Source organism: Brachionichthys hirsutus, chromosome 5 (assembly GCF_040956055.1).
Source record: "Brachionichthys hirsutus isolate HB-005 chromosome 5, CSIRO-AGI_Bhir_v1, whole genome shotgun sequence".
Classification (NCBI taxonomy): domain Eukaryota; kingdom Metazoa; phylum Chordata; class Actinopteri; order Lophiiformes; family Brachionichthyidae; genus Brachionichthys; species Brachionichthys hirsutus.
In genome coordinates this window covers 9,910,344-9,926,673 of record NC_090901.1, presented here as the reverse complement: position 1 = coordinate 9,926,673, position 16,330 = coordinate 9,910,344, and the positions used below count along the sequence as shown (strand labels likewise).

At 43.0% G+C, this 16,330-nt stretch overlaps 1 protein-coding gene across 1 annotated transcript in view; it reads left to right on the top strand.

Annotated features, from left to right (window-relative positions):
• Positions 1-16,330, top strand: part of nell2a (neural EGFL like 2a) — a 56,930-nt gene that overhangs the window by 9,220 nt on the left and 31,380 nt on the right. The window contains exons 5-12 of the mRNA XM_068739231.1: positions 3-99; positions 2,449-2,521; positions 3,151-3,233; positions 3,584-3,712; positions 5,405-5,507; positions 7,462-7,553; positions 9,005-9,110; positions 9,229-9,357. Of these exons, the coding sequence (XP_068595332.1) occupies positions 3-99; positions 2,449-2,521; positions 3,151-3,233; positions 3,584-3,712; positions 5,405-5,507; positions 7,462-7,553; positions 9,005-9,110; positions 9,229-9,357 (812 nt within the window). The remainder of the gene's footprint in view (positions 1-2; positions 100-2,448; positions 2,522-3,150; positions 3,234-3,583; positions 3,713-5,404; positions 5,508-7,461; positions 7,554-9,004; positions 9,111-9,228; positions 9,358-16,330) is intronic.

Below are 16,330 nucleotides of genomic sequence, written 5' to 3'. Positions count from 1 at the left end.
AGGATCTATGAGCGTGTGGTGGACGCCCCTTATATGGACATACCTGAGGAGGCCTCTGTCTGGCTCGGACAGAGAAATGCAGCTCATGGCTTTTTCAAGGTTAGCACAAACTTTTTTTTTTTTTTTTGCGGTGCACGGATGTCGATGAATGATTCAGAACGACAATGACTCGTAATGCATTTCAGCGACTGCACCAGCTTTCACACCCCCTCAGTCTCGGTTTTACTGTATCTTCCGCTTCTTTGTTTAGCTTGTTTGGTTTTATTTATTAAAGCTGTTGGATTTAATTGCATGCTTTTCTCAAGGCTTACCATTTTAATTTAAGGGTTGCTCTGCCTAGAAATTGACTTTTTTTGTTGTTTTTTTTGTCATTGTTTGTTCCCTTTTCCTTAGTCTGCAGCTAAACCCACTGCAATTATCTCAGCAACTCCCACAGCGCTTATTTGGGAGAAATCATTAAATAGCCTCTGGATTGTGCTCATTAAGCTTAGTCTATTGTCTTGTTTATCAGGCAGGGAGACACATATCTCCTCTCGCAGGCTGGACTGCACTCAAATATACCACCTGGGGAGACACGGTGGGGCAAGACGTCAGCTTACCCACAACTATAACTATTTAATCAGTCCGCTGATGACTGGCTCTGTGCTTAATGGTGTGGTTAAGCGTGTGTATTTTGTGCCTACGTGTGCGTGTTCATGTTTTACACACTCCCCACTGTTACATTTCTGCCTTAATTGGTAGATGAAAGAAGAAGCTGGAGGTGACCCACTGGGACAATCACATCCCTCAATGGAAATCTGAAAGACTTGAGTCTGAATGATTCGTATCTCTGAATTTCATTCATTATAATCCCCAAACAATGAAATAGCTAAACGTATTTCTGTCTTGCTATATTGTCGGGAAACAGATTTTTTTTAGATCTCATCGGCAAGTGTGTCACTTGTGTTTGATTTATATCCTGATGTCGCCAATTGTTCCCCTAAATTGAAAATGATTTACTTCTCAGGCGGGCAATCACAGATGCCTCGAGAAACAGAAACTGCTGAAAGATGCAAATCAGATTTTATTACACCATCAGATGTGATTTTTTTCTCAAGATGTGCAGGATGAGCGGTATCTTCTTGTGATTGTGTTCTGTAGAAAACGGGCTATGGTACAGCACGGGTGGGTCAGTCAGTGTGACTTCGGCCACTCGTCTGGCACAGATGTGGCGCCCATGGGTTACTTGAAGTAGGCAGTTTGTTTTGTTCTACATAGTCCGATATGTTTTGGTTTGTGTTATTTTACATCTTACAACATTACACAGTCATTGAATTAATAGCTGTCTATCTCTCTTTAGGTCGGTATCATGAATCACTTCTAACTGATGCGATTTGAATGCATGCCATGGTTTCAGAAATGTAAGATTGTCATTGTAACAGTGCGGTCTAACAGATGCATTTACATCACTTTTATGCAGATGAAGGGATGGGCTCATCGTTTCGTGGTACGAGCTTGATAGAAACGACTTCCATCTGCTGCGAAAAATTATCAAATCATTCCTCCAGGATTTTAAAAGTATGGCTGGCAAACTATAGAGGAAAGAAGACTACATATATATATATATATATGTTAGGGGAGCAACAATACACACAATTCACGGTTCGGTAAGTTTTTGTCACGGTTCGAGATTTTTTTGACACAAAAAAAAGATACAAGGATTTTTTTTCTTGTAATTTATTGAAATTACCACCATTTGCATTTGTAAAGCGTTAACCATCAGTTGTAGCTTCTGTCTCAGCAGCTTGCGTATTGTTCGATTCATAGGGCGCACCGAACCGAGACCCCTGTATCGAACAGTTCGACATGGATACATGTATTGTTGCACCCCTTTATTGTCTTTGTCCTAAGTTGTACTGATTTGAAAAGAAACGCGTGCATTCAAGTAATGAAATGGGCTAGGCTACTATGGCGACAGGACATCCAAGCCTGACTCAGTGTATATGTCTGTGTGTGAGTGTATAGGTGTGTGTGTTTGATGAAAGTAGGAAGGGATTGGTTCTTATATATATCAAATTGAATCTGTATCTCTTGTTTAAGCTTCAGAGGAGATTGGAGGAAAAACTAAACATTCCATCCACCTTTCAAAACTCCCACGTTATTGGCTCGTGAAACTTCCAGTTGGCGTTTGGTTGTGAGATGACTCATCACAGCGACAACACAGGAATCGTCTCACTGCTGTCTCTCGACAGATTTGCGATTGTTACCGGAATCTCTCACGAACCGAGTCGTCGGGCTTGTCTTTATGTTTCCGTGCTATAAACATGCTTGGCCACCGCCACCCATCAGGGTCCTGATCCGCTCTCCACACATTAACATGTTTAAAGTCCTTTTAATTGTGTGGTCGGCCGTGTGGGAGGTGCTTTGTTGCTCGATTAAAACACGTTTGGTGTGTGTCTGTGTGTGCAGGGAGTGATGCAGGACGTGGAGATCCTGGTAATGCCACAGGGTTACATCTCGCAGTGTCCAGACCTGAACAGAAGTGAGTCCTTTACCATCACATTGCAGCGTTTAGTTTATTTTACATAAAGCATGTATTATACTCAAATGTTCTGATTTTCTTTTTTCTTTTCGTTTTTAATCTATATAGAAAAAGTTTAATGTCAAAGAGTTTCTTAAGTTTGTCTAAACAAATGACCTCGGGCCGTATCAGGAGCCCATCCCACACATTTCAGGAGTAGATATCGTCTAAAAAAGTGTATAACGTGATCACAATCTCACTCACGGTGGCAATAGCCCCTGCTAAATATTCAGTCAGGGATGACACAGAAACAAACGTGCTGTTCTATGTCCCCAGGCTTCCTAAAGGGTACGACTTCTTATTGTGGTTAAAGATAAATATATCCTCCTGTGGAGAGGGCACCTCGGAAAATTCTTCCAATAGTAGAACTTAAATGGAGAAAATGCTGTCAGCGGCCGATGATCTCATAAATAAGTTAAATAAGAAATAATTACATATTATTTGTATTTTAAACCAAATAATTTGTTTTCTTTAGAATTTGTTATGTTTTGTAGAATTAAAACTGAATTTTCCACAAAAATCATGTACCAAAAACCCCTCAAAGTGTTAATCATAGTTGTGTCTCAAAATGCTGTCTGGTCTGTTCTCAGCTTGCCCAACCTGCAATGACTTCCATGGACTTGTGCAGAAAATCATGGAGCTGCAGGACATCCTCGCCAAAACATCCAGCAAGGTAATGCAACGTGATGTCATTGGACAAAACATTTAAAACAGTTGTAACTACATCTTTAAATAATCTATTGCAAATTGTGCTGTGGTATAAAATACAAGCGAGTTAATGTCCTGCTGTCCCTTCCAGTCATTTCAACGGGCATTTCGAGTTGCATTAACATCAAACGTTTTATTGGCGTCTTTTCTGCAGAGCCTGCAAGTGCAAACGGGGCTGATTGTTTCTAATAACTTGCATTGTGATGCCGTTGGTTTGCTTTAAATATATATGAAGATAGATGCACAATGAGGCTGACTTTCATCTTCTCTCCTTCTTGTATTTTTTTTTGGGGGGGGGGTGGGGGGCATGAGCAGCTGTCCAGAGCGGAGGAGAAGATGAATGGGCTGGAAGGCTGCTATTGTGAGAGAACCTGCAGCGTCAAGGGGGTCGTCTACAGGGAGGACGAAGGCTGGACAGATGGCTGCAGGAACTGCACATGCTCGGTGGGGCCTCGCACACACTGTAGAACGTGTGTGTGTGTGTGTGTGTGTGTAAGAGTAATAAACAGGAAGGGGAGGACATTCATTTTTAATCAAGTGGGTGTGTGTGTTGGTCTGTGTGAGTATCGTGAAATCTGTGATTGTTCTGCTGTTTGCGTGTTTATACGAGTGTGAGTGTGTTTGCGTGTGCGCTACAAGGACATTTTTGATGATGCCAGCAACACTGTGTGTGTGTTTTTGCGTGTCTTTGTGTGTTCCACATTTCCACATTTGTCGCTCCCATTGTAGGTCTTACCTTTTTCTCCTCTGTTCATCAAGTGTGTGAAGGTGGGGGCTGGGGCGGGGGGCTGGTGGGAGTGGGTGGAGGTACAGAGTGCAGCGGCCCCTTTGTTGACAGCTTGTATTCTCATTGTTGCCGCAGTTACCCGAGAAAAGATTCCGTAATGAACGACGACGCTGCTTAGTCATTCTCAATACTTTTAAAGTCTTACTCGTGTTGCATAAAGTGTGAATAGTCTGCAAAAGGAGAATTAGAAACGATCGTAGATTTGGGGCTTGCACCGCATCAGCACAGAGATTCCCCTCCCCGTCAGCCTGCTCAGCTTTGGGACAGGAAACCCATCCGCTACTACTGAACCATCCTATCCAGCCAATCAGACGCCTTCACGCGTCGCCAGTCTACACGCAATAAAAGGGAAATCACATATCTCTCAGAGTGCTGCACCTAATTGCTCTTGACAGATGATAATTATCATCAGGGATTTGTTCTGCCCACTCATCCAATGAAATGGCTTCATTCGCCGGTGACTGTGTGTTGCCGTTCCCAGGCTGCAATTAAGGAATTAGACGGGATATGTTCCCACCTTATGTGTAGCAATTAGCTGCAACCTTTAAAATGCAAAGGTCATGCATTAAGATGTTATCAATTACGTTGGATCAGGTTCATGCGTGTTGCCGTCGCAGAGCTTTCATCCGTGGAAGCAATGTTAACAACCGGCGCAGGGAGAAGCGGGAGGCGAGGAGAAGACGCTTGAATTTATGAGGTTTATGGGTTACAATCCAGTGGATGTTATGAATAGATTTACAACACAGGACCTGCGCTGTTTTAAATAGCATAGCCTTGTTTTCTGCCACCATTCTCCCATCCAGCAGATAGTGTGGGAAGAACTGCAGGGGAAATATCTGCGTCAGGCCCTTCTGGTGGGAGATTTAGGTGCTGAATGTTGATCTAAAGTTGATTTTAATTGAATATATTTAGCAACAGAGCCGACTTCTGAAGATAGTTCGTCTATCAGCTTTGCCGTTAGCAGATTGGCTGTACTTTTAGCAGGTTAGCTGTGCTGCACCATTAACCTTTTTAAAGCTTTCTGCATCCAGTAGAGATACACTACTACGGTACTTTCTTCAAATCAGCCATCTCCACTTCCACCTGTCCTTTGCATCGTCCTCCCCAACACCAGCCACTCTCATGTCCTCCCTCACTACGTCCATGTATCTTCTCCTGGGTCGACCTCGAGCCCTGTTCCCTGGCAGTTCCATCCTCAGCATCCTTCTACCAATATAGTCCCCGTCTCTCCTCTGGACATGTCCAAACCATCAAAGTCTCTTGGTACTAGTCTGACGACAAAGCTGGTTCCGGCCGGCCTGCAGGAGCTTCTCTTCTAACAAGGTGCTATTCTTCCCTCTCTTCACCAGAACGGTACGGTGCAATGCGAGGCCATCTCCTGCCCGTCCCCTCAGTGCCCGGCGGGCACAGCGCCTGCCTACGTAAAGGACGCGTGCTGCAAGGAGTGCCAGCGTGAGTGGAGCGCCCTTCACCTCATCCACCTCCCACACTTAACACCGTCGCACAATTGCACACAAACACGTGGAGAAGACGGAGAAAAGCAACCTCCAGCTCCAGATTTAGAGAACACAGCCCGCCTCCACATGGGACGCCTGACAAGTGACCAGGGCTGTGCTGTGTTGCTAAGCTACCTCCTAACGTGCCTCTTGAGATAAATGCAAATGACCACCAAGCGCAGTGAGCCAAGCAAACCTGGCATAGCTGCATGTGATACAAATTCGTCCCTATTTACGGCAGACATGCTCATGCTGCGAGAAGAGAGAAGAAGAAAGTCATGCTAAATGGCTGAAACGATCTCTCTGGCGATCACAACGTCTTAAATGTTCGTTATTTTAGCTCACGAGTCTGCCGTGTTCTTGCTGGATAAGTAATTCTGTTTCATCAAATATCGACATGGAGGGGCTGCATCCCATTTTCCCCTCAATATAAATGGATTTCAGAGGGGGGGCTTTTAAAACCCCAGCATTCACTCAGCACAAAAGGACATATGTGATGTAATGCTTTTAGCGTGATGACAGAGCTGCCTGTGTGTAGAACAGTACGTGCGTTCGGTAGAGGAATTAATTGGCTTAGAGTGTTTAAATTAAACCGCTGATATCAAAGGAAAATAGCATATTGAATAAAAATGCATCACTGCAGATTTCATGCAGGAATAGTATTTCAATTCAATAAAAACAATTTATATAGCGCCAGATCACAACAGAAAGTTATCTCAAGGCACTTCACAGGATTAGCAGAGAAAGACAGAACCCAAACTTGACCTTGACCCACAAGAGAAAGCACTTTGGCAATGGAGGCAAGGAATAACGTCCCTTTAACAGGCAGAAACCTTGGACAGAACCTATAGGCTCATCTGTCTGACCGGCTGGGTTGAGAGAGAGAGAGAGAGAGAGAGATAATGACAGGGAGGAGAGTCAAAAACAAGGAGATGGATAGACAAAAACAAAATGTATAAAACTATAAATGCTAATGCTATCCTATGCAAGCTGACTTCACTTGAAAACTTTCTCGCCACTCACTCCCACGCTCCGCTGCCTTTGCTGCTGATTTAACTCTTCATCAGCAGGAAGCCGTGAGTCTTGGATTCTAATCTCATTGCGTCTGCATCGTTTCCACCGGTTTTAATGCACGACTCTGAATCTACCGTGGCGTTACACAAACACGCAGAAAGGTAATCCCCCATTCCTCTCGACATAGTCGCGCTCGCTTATCTCCATCAGGTAGACAAACACACAGCTAATCACACATGCTTTGGGCTCTGGAGACAAGTTTCCCCACTACAAGGACACCATTCGCTCTTCAAATTAAAACCTTATCTGGCAGCGCAAGGCCTTGCAGTGTGTTTTTTAATTTTTTTTTGATGATCTATCAAGTAGAACATCAAATGGCTGTTTCAGAAGCCCACCGCTTTCATGATATATCGCCCTGTGACGGAGCCTGACCTGTGGTGTCAGTCATTTCTCTTCCTCACGTCGGTGGGAATCTGTCCAGCAGCAACCAGTCATCAAACGCAGACTTTCTGTGTGTGTTTTTTTTATTTTTTTTCCACCTCTCTCACCTTGTAATTGCGCAGAAACAGATTCTGCTCAGCGTTGCGGTGTGGAGTGTTTTTCCTCTCAACTCGTTAATTATTTAATCGCTCTCTTAGTGGCAGCGCATAATTAGCTTTTGATATGCATGAATTGGCTTGACGCAATTGGCTGAACTTGCTGGATAACAATGACAAAGTGTAAACTTAAAGATCAGTTTATGGGGATGTTAATTAAAAAAAACCTAAATTTTAGAATCGAGAAACATTTTGGGATTGAAAACAGCGGAGATGAAATGTGGAACGCTGCACTGATTGCTCAGATGTCAGTTTTTTTATTTGAAGGCGTGACGATGACGTCTCCATGTCTCCCACCAGCTGTCTGCCTCTTTGCTGGGAGAGAGTTGGTGGAGGGGGATCAGAAGGCGGTGCGCGACTCCTCGGGCAGATGCCTGCTGTTCCAATGCAGGGTAAGCCGCATCGACACGGACACACAAACACACGAACACACAGACACACCCAGACACAGACTTCTACGTACTTACACAAAATTATTTCATCAATCCTCAGGAAGAGGCATCACAATAACTCATGTAACCAAGCACTTCGGTTCCATTACTGTCCATGTGGCGGTGCATGAAATCACCGATTCCACAGCCCAAACGCACAAATCAAGCCTGGATGAGCCAGCAAACATTTCTCACCTCAGCTGGATTCCTCTGATCTGGCTTGTCATCATACTCTTTGTGATTGACAGAAATTGGCGCACGCCTTTCTAAGTAAGTTTACGCTCGGAGGTCAGAGGATTGCACCTGCCAGTCCTCGGACGAGGCTGCCATTCTTCAGCACCAATCATTAGACACCACACGGATCCCAAATCGGATTCATTTCGTGCAATTATGCATAGTATTTGCCTTTGTCTGCCTGGCGCACCAGATGGAGGGGGTCGCTCACTTTTGGGAGTAATTCGCTTGATGACATTATAGCAGGCAGACCCAATCCATCACCGGAAAATGACTTTGAGTTTTTAATAATCCGACTCTATCTGATCAACCGGCCCCTCCGTGAATTCTCCAAAGCTCCCCTGGAAGGTGCGGCTTCATGCAGCTGTCTACCTGTCTCGTCCGCACCTGGCCCATCTGTGGTCCCAGTTTACGGACTTGGCAGTCCCACGAAGATCAAAGACAAGGGGATGGGGAGTTCTGTCAAGTCGGTCCACCGCCGCCACCGACTCCTACTGGCTTCCCCTGACAGCTGCTTGTCAGGCCTCTGATCTTCTGTCGACCTGAAATTGCGGGTTGCAGTTTGGGGTGTTGGGGGGGTATACGCCCCAGAATGTTTGGAAAGTTGTTTGTGGACTTGAAGGAGAAGTTTGTACCTGATTTTTTTTCCAAGTGTGTGTTTGAGTAGAATTCATGAGAGATGAAGGAGACATCCTGTAGATTATGTGAAATTAAAATATTTGTCATAAAAATAGACATAGTCTGTTCTCTACAACTGTGTCTGGTGTTAATAACTCAAATTAGCATCATTCAGTGCGGCACAGATGAGATCATTAGACAGACTTGCCAAAGGCATGCTGGGAAAAGGAACCCTACTAATCAAGTTTTGCTCTCTGCCTGAAACACACTTGCAGGGATAATTTGAAAGATTGATTCGCTATTTGTACAATAACGATCGAGATGGAAATCAGAGATGATAACAGCGGGAGAGAGGAGGACAACCTTTTTTTTTTTCCCACCTAAAAAGACATGCCATTGACCAGTCAGTAATTTGTTTCTAATGAACACACTCAGGAGAGCGAGTGGGAGAGGAGATACAATAGATAAATAATTACCTTCATAATTACATCCGGGCCCTCTGCGAATGATGCGTGGGGGCCGTAAGAGTGGACTCATTATTGTGTTTCTGCCCGTCACAGGACCAGACCATGCATCAGGTGGTCCACAGTGAGCCCTGTCCAGAACTCAACTGTGCAGAATCCGAGCAGATCACGCTGAGTGACAGATGCTGCAAAGTCTGCAGAGGTACGGCGGAAGCATCCCCCCCCCCCCCCCCCCCGACACCATCACGTCATAGCCAGTATTATTTCTCGATGAAATGTGATGCCTTTAAACCTCCCTCCTTGCTCCTCTCCTCCTGCAGGTCATGACTTCTGCTCAGATGGCCACGGCTGCGTGGAACACTCTGACTGCGTGAACCTGGAGGCTGGAGACTGCTGCGTCTGCAAAGATGGCTTCCGCCCACTGCGAGACGACAACGCCTACTGTGAAGGTACGGCACGCTTCTGCTCTGAGAGAGGATGGGGCCACAAGGTCAAAGTCAGGAGAGTTTGGATTTCGGAGGATGTGGTAGTTTCAGTTCGGTTTGAATTGTGTTCCCGGGTTTCTGTTTTAACAAACACGACAGATTAACCTGTGTTTGACATGCAAGCTCCACTGTCAGCTTTTCCATGATTTTAATCAAAAACAAAACATTCAAGGTTGAAAAAAATAAATAAATCATAAAATGTGGACTGAAAAGTAATGTAGACATTTTCTAAATACCCCTGAAATCACTTTTTTGAAGTCCTGATTTTATCGCATAATCCTTTTGGGACGGGAGACAGTAATCCCTCATTATTTGTGTCCACGGTACAAATACTTTTCAGCAGGAATTTCCACGGCCTAATGCCTGCCCTTTAAGTCAGTTGATGAATCTGTGATATACGAGCAGGCGGAGGGCCTTTCTATTTGCATGTGTTTGTTGTCTTACTGCAGGGGGGGAGCAATTAAAGTCGCTCCAGCTCTCATTCGTCATGTCATTTTTTGTTTTTTACTGGTTGGAGGCAAAGACTCAGATGTTTCCAGCCATGTTGCCTTTTTGTGCTGCTGTTTTATGAGTTTGCCTTTTCACATTTGGCGAACGACAGAATCAAAACACAAGCGACTTTATCATCATGCTGCAGCAAAAAATACATGAAGCATCATTTCATAACAGCAAACCTCTGCGCATTTGTGTTGTTGATGTGCAGACATAGACGTTCAGATTCTTCCTTCCTGTGTCCTTGACAGCTGATGTCGGATATTTTGCAGTTTTGAGCATCTGTTTGCGGCTACATGCTCTAGTTTTTGATACACAGTCCACACATGCTCCGTAATGCATTTCCTGTGACCTTCCTGAAAATAAGGCCAAGCTGTCAATTGACCTTTCCGACTCGAAGTGTGTATTTGTCAGTTTAGGGAAGTGAATAAATGTGAAGCGTCATGATTGGTCTACTAAGTCATGTGGGCGTAGGAGGTGTCCGGTCTTTATTTTAGGCTAGAATGCAATATGAAAGCGTAGCAGTTCACAGCTCTCACATTAAATTACAGGTTTGATCAGTAGTCCAGGTTATTGATCTGTGATTATCTGCATAATTTTGAATACTATATCTGTATTTACATGAATGAGAAGTGATCTTGTTGGTTCTAGATTCACGGTTGGATTCAACGTACTCTATTGCATTCCTCATATTATATAGAAGTACAGCAGCTCTATAATTTATATATTTATTTATATAATCTATTCATTTGACAGCTGTGTTAATAACTTTTCACCTCATGATTCTAAATAAACAGCATCTGCTTGTAACGCCGTTAAACTGCCCGACATATGTTGTTGAAACGGCTTCCGCCTGAAGCAGCATCTATGACGATTAGATAATACACGGCAGTTATGTAAAAATATTATGTAGCATTCTGTTGGTTTGCTGACAACACTTTTAAATGCAGGGATAAATGAATTTATTTTCATACTAGTGGTGTTGCAGTTTTGTGTGTGAAAGGTCGTGTGTTGTGATGATCAGACTACCATCATCTGGATTTGCAGGCTTACAGGTGCTTTTTTTTTAGCATTTTTCAGGCCATTATTTTGGGTTTAAGTCTCACAACTTCACCGTTTCAGTTTCACTCCCACCGCTTTCCATTGGAAGCAGGAAAGAGCTTTTGATGAGAGGCATCAGACAAACCAGACAGACAACGGTAGCAACTATAACTGATGAGAAAAAGTCTCTACACAGACTGATTTTCCTTCAGGCGACCAAAACAGAGGGCAGCATGTTTAAAATTCATTCAGCTATATAAGTGATTTTTTTTGCTGAACAATTTCAGGAAGTAGGAATAAATCAATGCATACATCTTATTTGTCCACAAGTAGAAAAATCCAGCAGCGCATGCCTGCCTGCCTCTCCACTGCAAAATACAACATGATGACATACATCCTCATTGCACTTGTAGTCAACGTACATGCAAATAGACGTGAGCCTCATACATCAATACTTCAAACCCAAACTATTCATCTCAAGAGGAGGCCGACTGTGCAATAACGGCGTGCGCGACGAGAGACAACAGGGAACCCCTGGAAATGTCTCGTCTTGCTGATGAGGTTCTCTCCAAAGCATTAGATTGTGTGTGCGTCTTCGTTTGCGCTCTCCAAGCGCACGGCATCCTGCAGGCGGACGAGAAAGTGTTTGCATTCGCGTAATAGTCGAGCGCTTTGTGCGGCTACAAGGACACGCTCAGAGAGATGGGTGAAATCGACTGTTTTCGATTCCAGGAGCGTTTCAATACAGTTGTCCCCGTGAGGTGAGTTGAGACGACAAGTCCATCTCCGAGGCAATTTCATGTATTGAACACAGCAGGGAGATCATAAAACAGAGAGGCGTGCACAAACGAACACAGGTTTTCATGTCCGCGCACACACTCACACACACAGTTTGGGTCATGCCACATGTAGACAAATGCCTCAAAAAGCAGAGACAGATACTCGCTCTTTAAAACATTCCTAGGTCAGAGATGGGCTCGAAATAACCGATGAGATCACTACTGTGTAAATTTTTCATGGGAACAGCAGTAGGGAAAACTCATGGGGATGCTCGTCCTGTCTTTCTCTGTGTGTGTGTGTGTTTGAGTCTCCAACAGTAGCAGAGCCCAGTTTCCTCCTCCACCCTGTCCTGATGGTGCAGTGAGGCTGAAGGCCTATTTCACCACATGCATGTGTGCGTTAACGGCGACCTAGAGGGCGCAGTGAGCAGCGGAGTCGCGACAGACCGCGTGATTGTCTATAAATTGAACAAGCAGTATTGTTTCAACATGTTGAGATGATACCATTATTCGTCTCCGCATTGTGGAGGACTGCAGGCAGAGACGCATCTCCCATTGTTGTCTGGTCTTGAAACGTCCTACCTTTGCTCTTCTCTGTCTCAATGTCTCCGAAAGCAAGACCGGGCCGGGTGTATTTTATTCCAGAAGCCGGGATATACGAGATTCGTTTCTGTCAAATAGAGGGGATGAAGCCTATTTTACAAATACACCTCATTTATATTGCAAATGAACATATAACATGACAGTTTAAATTAAGATTACAACTTATTATTACATATACTTTTTCTTATTTTCAATAAATCCCTCAGAAATCTGTTGTCTCTTATAGCCTCTAATATAATTTAGATTAGTTTGCTTGCAAATTTGAACTAGGGGCACATTTTAAAAACGCTCTTTGAAGCATCATCCCATTGAAGGTAAAGACGGATGAGATGGATTTGTGCAGATAAAGGTACATAGAGATTGTGTACCTGTAACAAGCAGTCGACACATGAAGAGGGAAGCATCCTATGGGAGCGAAAGACCGATCCGTTGGTGTCTTGAACATCAGAAGGTGGCAGCAGGCTAATTGGTTCTGAGCACGGCCCCACTAAGAAAGCAATCCCTGCCGAGATGAGACTCGAGCCTCTGGGTTTCCCTCCTGCTGGGGCCGCGACCCTCCGTGCACATATGGTTGAATCACACACATGTACACATTCTGACTGGCCGTGTGTGTGTGTTTAAACAAAGCTCACCTCTTTGACCCAGCTGAAATGTCATTCAAACAGTCGATCCAATGTCCCTTCCACTGTAAATAAGAGTGTCTGAGGGCGGCTCAGCCAATATCCATCAAATGCCACACGAGAGGAACTTCCTGTCTGCCTCGCCAGATGGGATCACACTTAATTCACCCACTGCGTTAGACTCTGTTCACGTTTAGACAGCTCGATCGTGAAGTTGAATCTTGACAGACCACTAGTTCATTTATTAAAGCTCAATTCGTCACATGCTGTTTTTTTTCCCCAAAGGATTAAATTTACTTAAAGCTGCAGTGAGTGATTTCTTTTTGTCTAAACTGTTACCAAACAGTTTATTTATCATCTTCTGAGGGAAATTGTCGGCTCTTAGCTGCTAAATCGTTTAACATGCTCACTTACCTCTTGCCATCTTCTTTTTTTTCTTAATTTTTTGCTGATGCCAGCCGGCTGCAGCGACAATGTGAGCGTGGCGAGAGTGAAACTTAATAGAGTTGCATCCGCACAGCTAAACCATTCGCTGAAATTCAATATACAGTAAGCACAGCTTCATAAATCTGAGGACATCAGAGGAAAATATTGTTGACTTTATAGTTAGTAGTGCAGATTTTTAAGTTTCTCTACATTTCTTTAAAATATGTGTTTATAAAAATTAAACCACACAGCTGTGTCTAAAGTAGTTAGAATAAGCTGTGCCTCGACCAGCTGTGGTATTAAATGCTGCTAAATGCATCATTAGTGGTGAAATTAGATTGATATACTATATATTATATATATAGTCAAAATAGCTTTATTGTCATTATTCTAAGAACAACGAGACAGTAAGGCAACATAACACAACACAGCACAAACATTTAACACGGAATAAATACAAATATAAATATATGGACATATAGTGGTGCATCAACAACTTTTTTCTTGTTTGTGCAAAATGTTTGTTTATTGCTTCCCGAATCTTTAATTAGTACACTTCATGAGTGATTCATTTTCTTTAAAAAAAAACAGAACACTTTCTTTATTTTTGTTTTCTCAAAGACTACAGAGCACTTATGAATGATAAAATATATACATTCACACTTTTATGAAAATATCAGAAAAGGTAATTAAGAGATAACTTGAGACCCACAAAACCGTAACCAAACACAAACCAAATAACAACAACAGAAAAAACAACAACAACAGTCAGCCACCAAACCAGTACGTTTAAGAAGCATTGACAGTCAATACAAATATCATACAGCCAGCACCAGAATAATACTTCACCGGCCCATCGGAAAATTCAGCCAGGATCAAATGGAATCTTGATACTCCTAACAAACTGGAAGAATGGTGACCAAATGTTGCCAGATTTGCTAAGGGAGCTGTGTAACGAAAGCCTGAGCCTTTCCAGTTTTCAAAAATAAAGAACATCCCTAATCCAGCAGGCATGGGTAGGAGATTCTGCTGCGTTCCAGTGTATCAGTATCAATCTTCTAGCCAACAGAGTGACAAAGCCCAAAATTATCTTTTTTTTTTTTTTTTAATGTGGGGAGGGAAGCCAGGGAAGAGACGATCCCAAATAAAGCGGCAAGAGGATTCAAGTCTATCCTTTCTCCAAACACCACGGACAAGCTGTTAAAATTTCTGACCAACAATTGTTAAAGGGAAGGAGAGTGTGAATAAGGTTAGCAGGAGATTGCTGGCAATCACAAGCCGAGCATTGGTGTAATAAACACTTTACACTGGATAAGGCTGTGCCGCGCACAAATAGAGGCTTTAAAATCTCCATCCAAACCCCGTCAGGTATTGCCTCATCCAGGCCCTCCTCCCAACAGGCCTTTACAGAGATCAGCAATTCTGGATGTGAAAAATGTATTAGATTATATATGGAGCTCGATGGAGCCTTTCAAAGAACGAGTGAATAATTTTGGAAACAAATTCATTTAAAATGAGTGAAGCAAAGATATTGAACGTCAAGCGAGTGACTGGATGAATACTGAATCGATGTGTAACTAGATCTAAGGTCTATTTCAATTCATTTAGCGTTCTATTAAATGAAGACTCTTACAGAGAGTACTGGTGCAACCCGTTTTTATCTTTAAAACAGTCTCCATTGCAAGTCGACTGTGTTTGCGTGACATTAAAATGCAGCGAGTAACAGATGTGCATGATGAATTAAATACAAGGAAGTGCAGCTCGAGCAACCCAAGAGGGGGGGGGGGGGGGGGGGGATACATGGAAATAAATGCATTATTTAAATCTAGATCTAGCCGTCAAGGCTATTTTATTTTCATAGCATCTTTTAGTTATTCAAAATGCTTAAAGAAGACATAGATGCGTCAGAAAAGATGCTGTAAAAGTGGTATAAATGAGAGCCAATGAAACTGATGGCAAACAGAAATGTGTGTGTTTGTTTTGTGTTACTTATTGTTCAGCGTTTTAGCCTACAGACTGCCCTGGATGATGAGTGATGGATGATGATGATGATGATGACGATGCTCCACCGATTCGGGCGTGGGGGAAAACCTTTCCCAGATAAACGAGAGCCGTGATGGAACGCTATCCCTGTTTACGCCGCAGCACGTGAACAAGACAGTCGTCTCTGAAATGTGTCGGACTTCATTTAAATCACGTTGACTCGAAGTGTGTTAAGTGCATGTTTACTGTGACGTATGCACACACACACACACACACACACACACACACACAACATCGCTTGCAGATGTTTGCATCTAACGATTGATGAGTGTTTCTCGGCTTTGATGGAACTTGTATGCAGAAATTGTGAGGCGTTCATGAAAATACATCTGCTGTCTGCAAACATGAGCAAGGATAAACAATAACATGCATTCACACATCATCTTGCCAATTGCCTCAATAGAGAGAGAGAGAGGTACACACACACACTCTCTCTTCCTCCTCCGTGTGTGCATTCCTCTCTGTCAGGCAGCAGCCTTCTAATTGTTTACAGTGATTAATCACAGTGTGTGTCAATATTAAGGTGACGATTGTATTCTCAGAATTCTTTTTTTATTTGTGATATTTCCTGATGGGATTTTTATTCCTGCTTTCATCTTCTGCTCAAATTGATAGTGAATTTTTTTTTCTTGTCTTGTCAGGTTGATTAAAATGTGTTTTTCTAATTCAAAAAATTCTTTTTTGAATAGAACTGTCCCCTTAAAGCGAATTTGCCAACAATAATTTTCCACGACAATTAAAAGAGATATTTGATCAAAAATCATTACACTTTCTTAGTAATTTTATCGGCTGGATAACTTGCCACCCAATGCGAAACAACAAAATCTTTCAACATCGTGTTAACAACCCTAAACACACCGTATTCAAGTTAGTTAAGATCTACTACTCACTGCGCCCAAAATGTGACCCTCATAGTTACAACTACTAGATGAC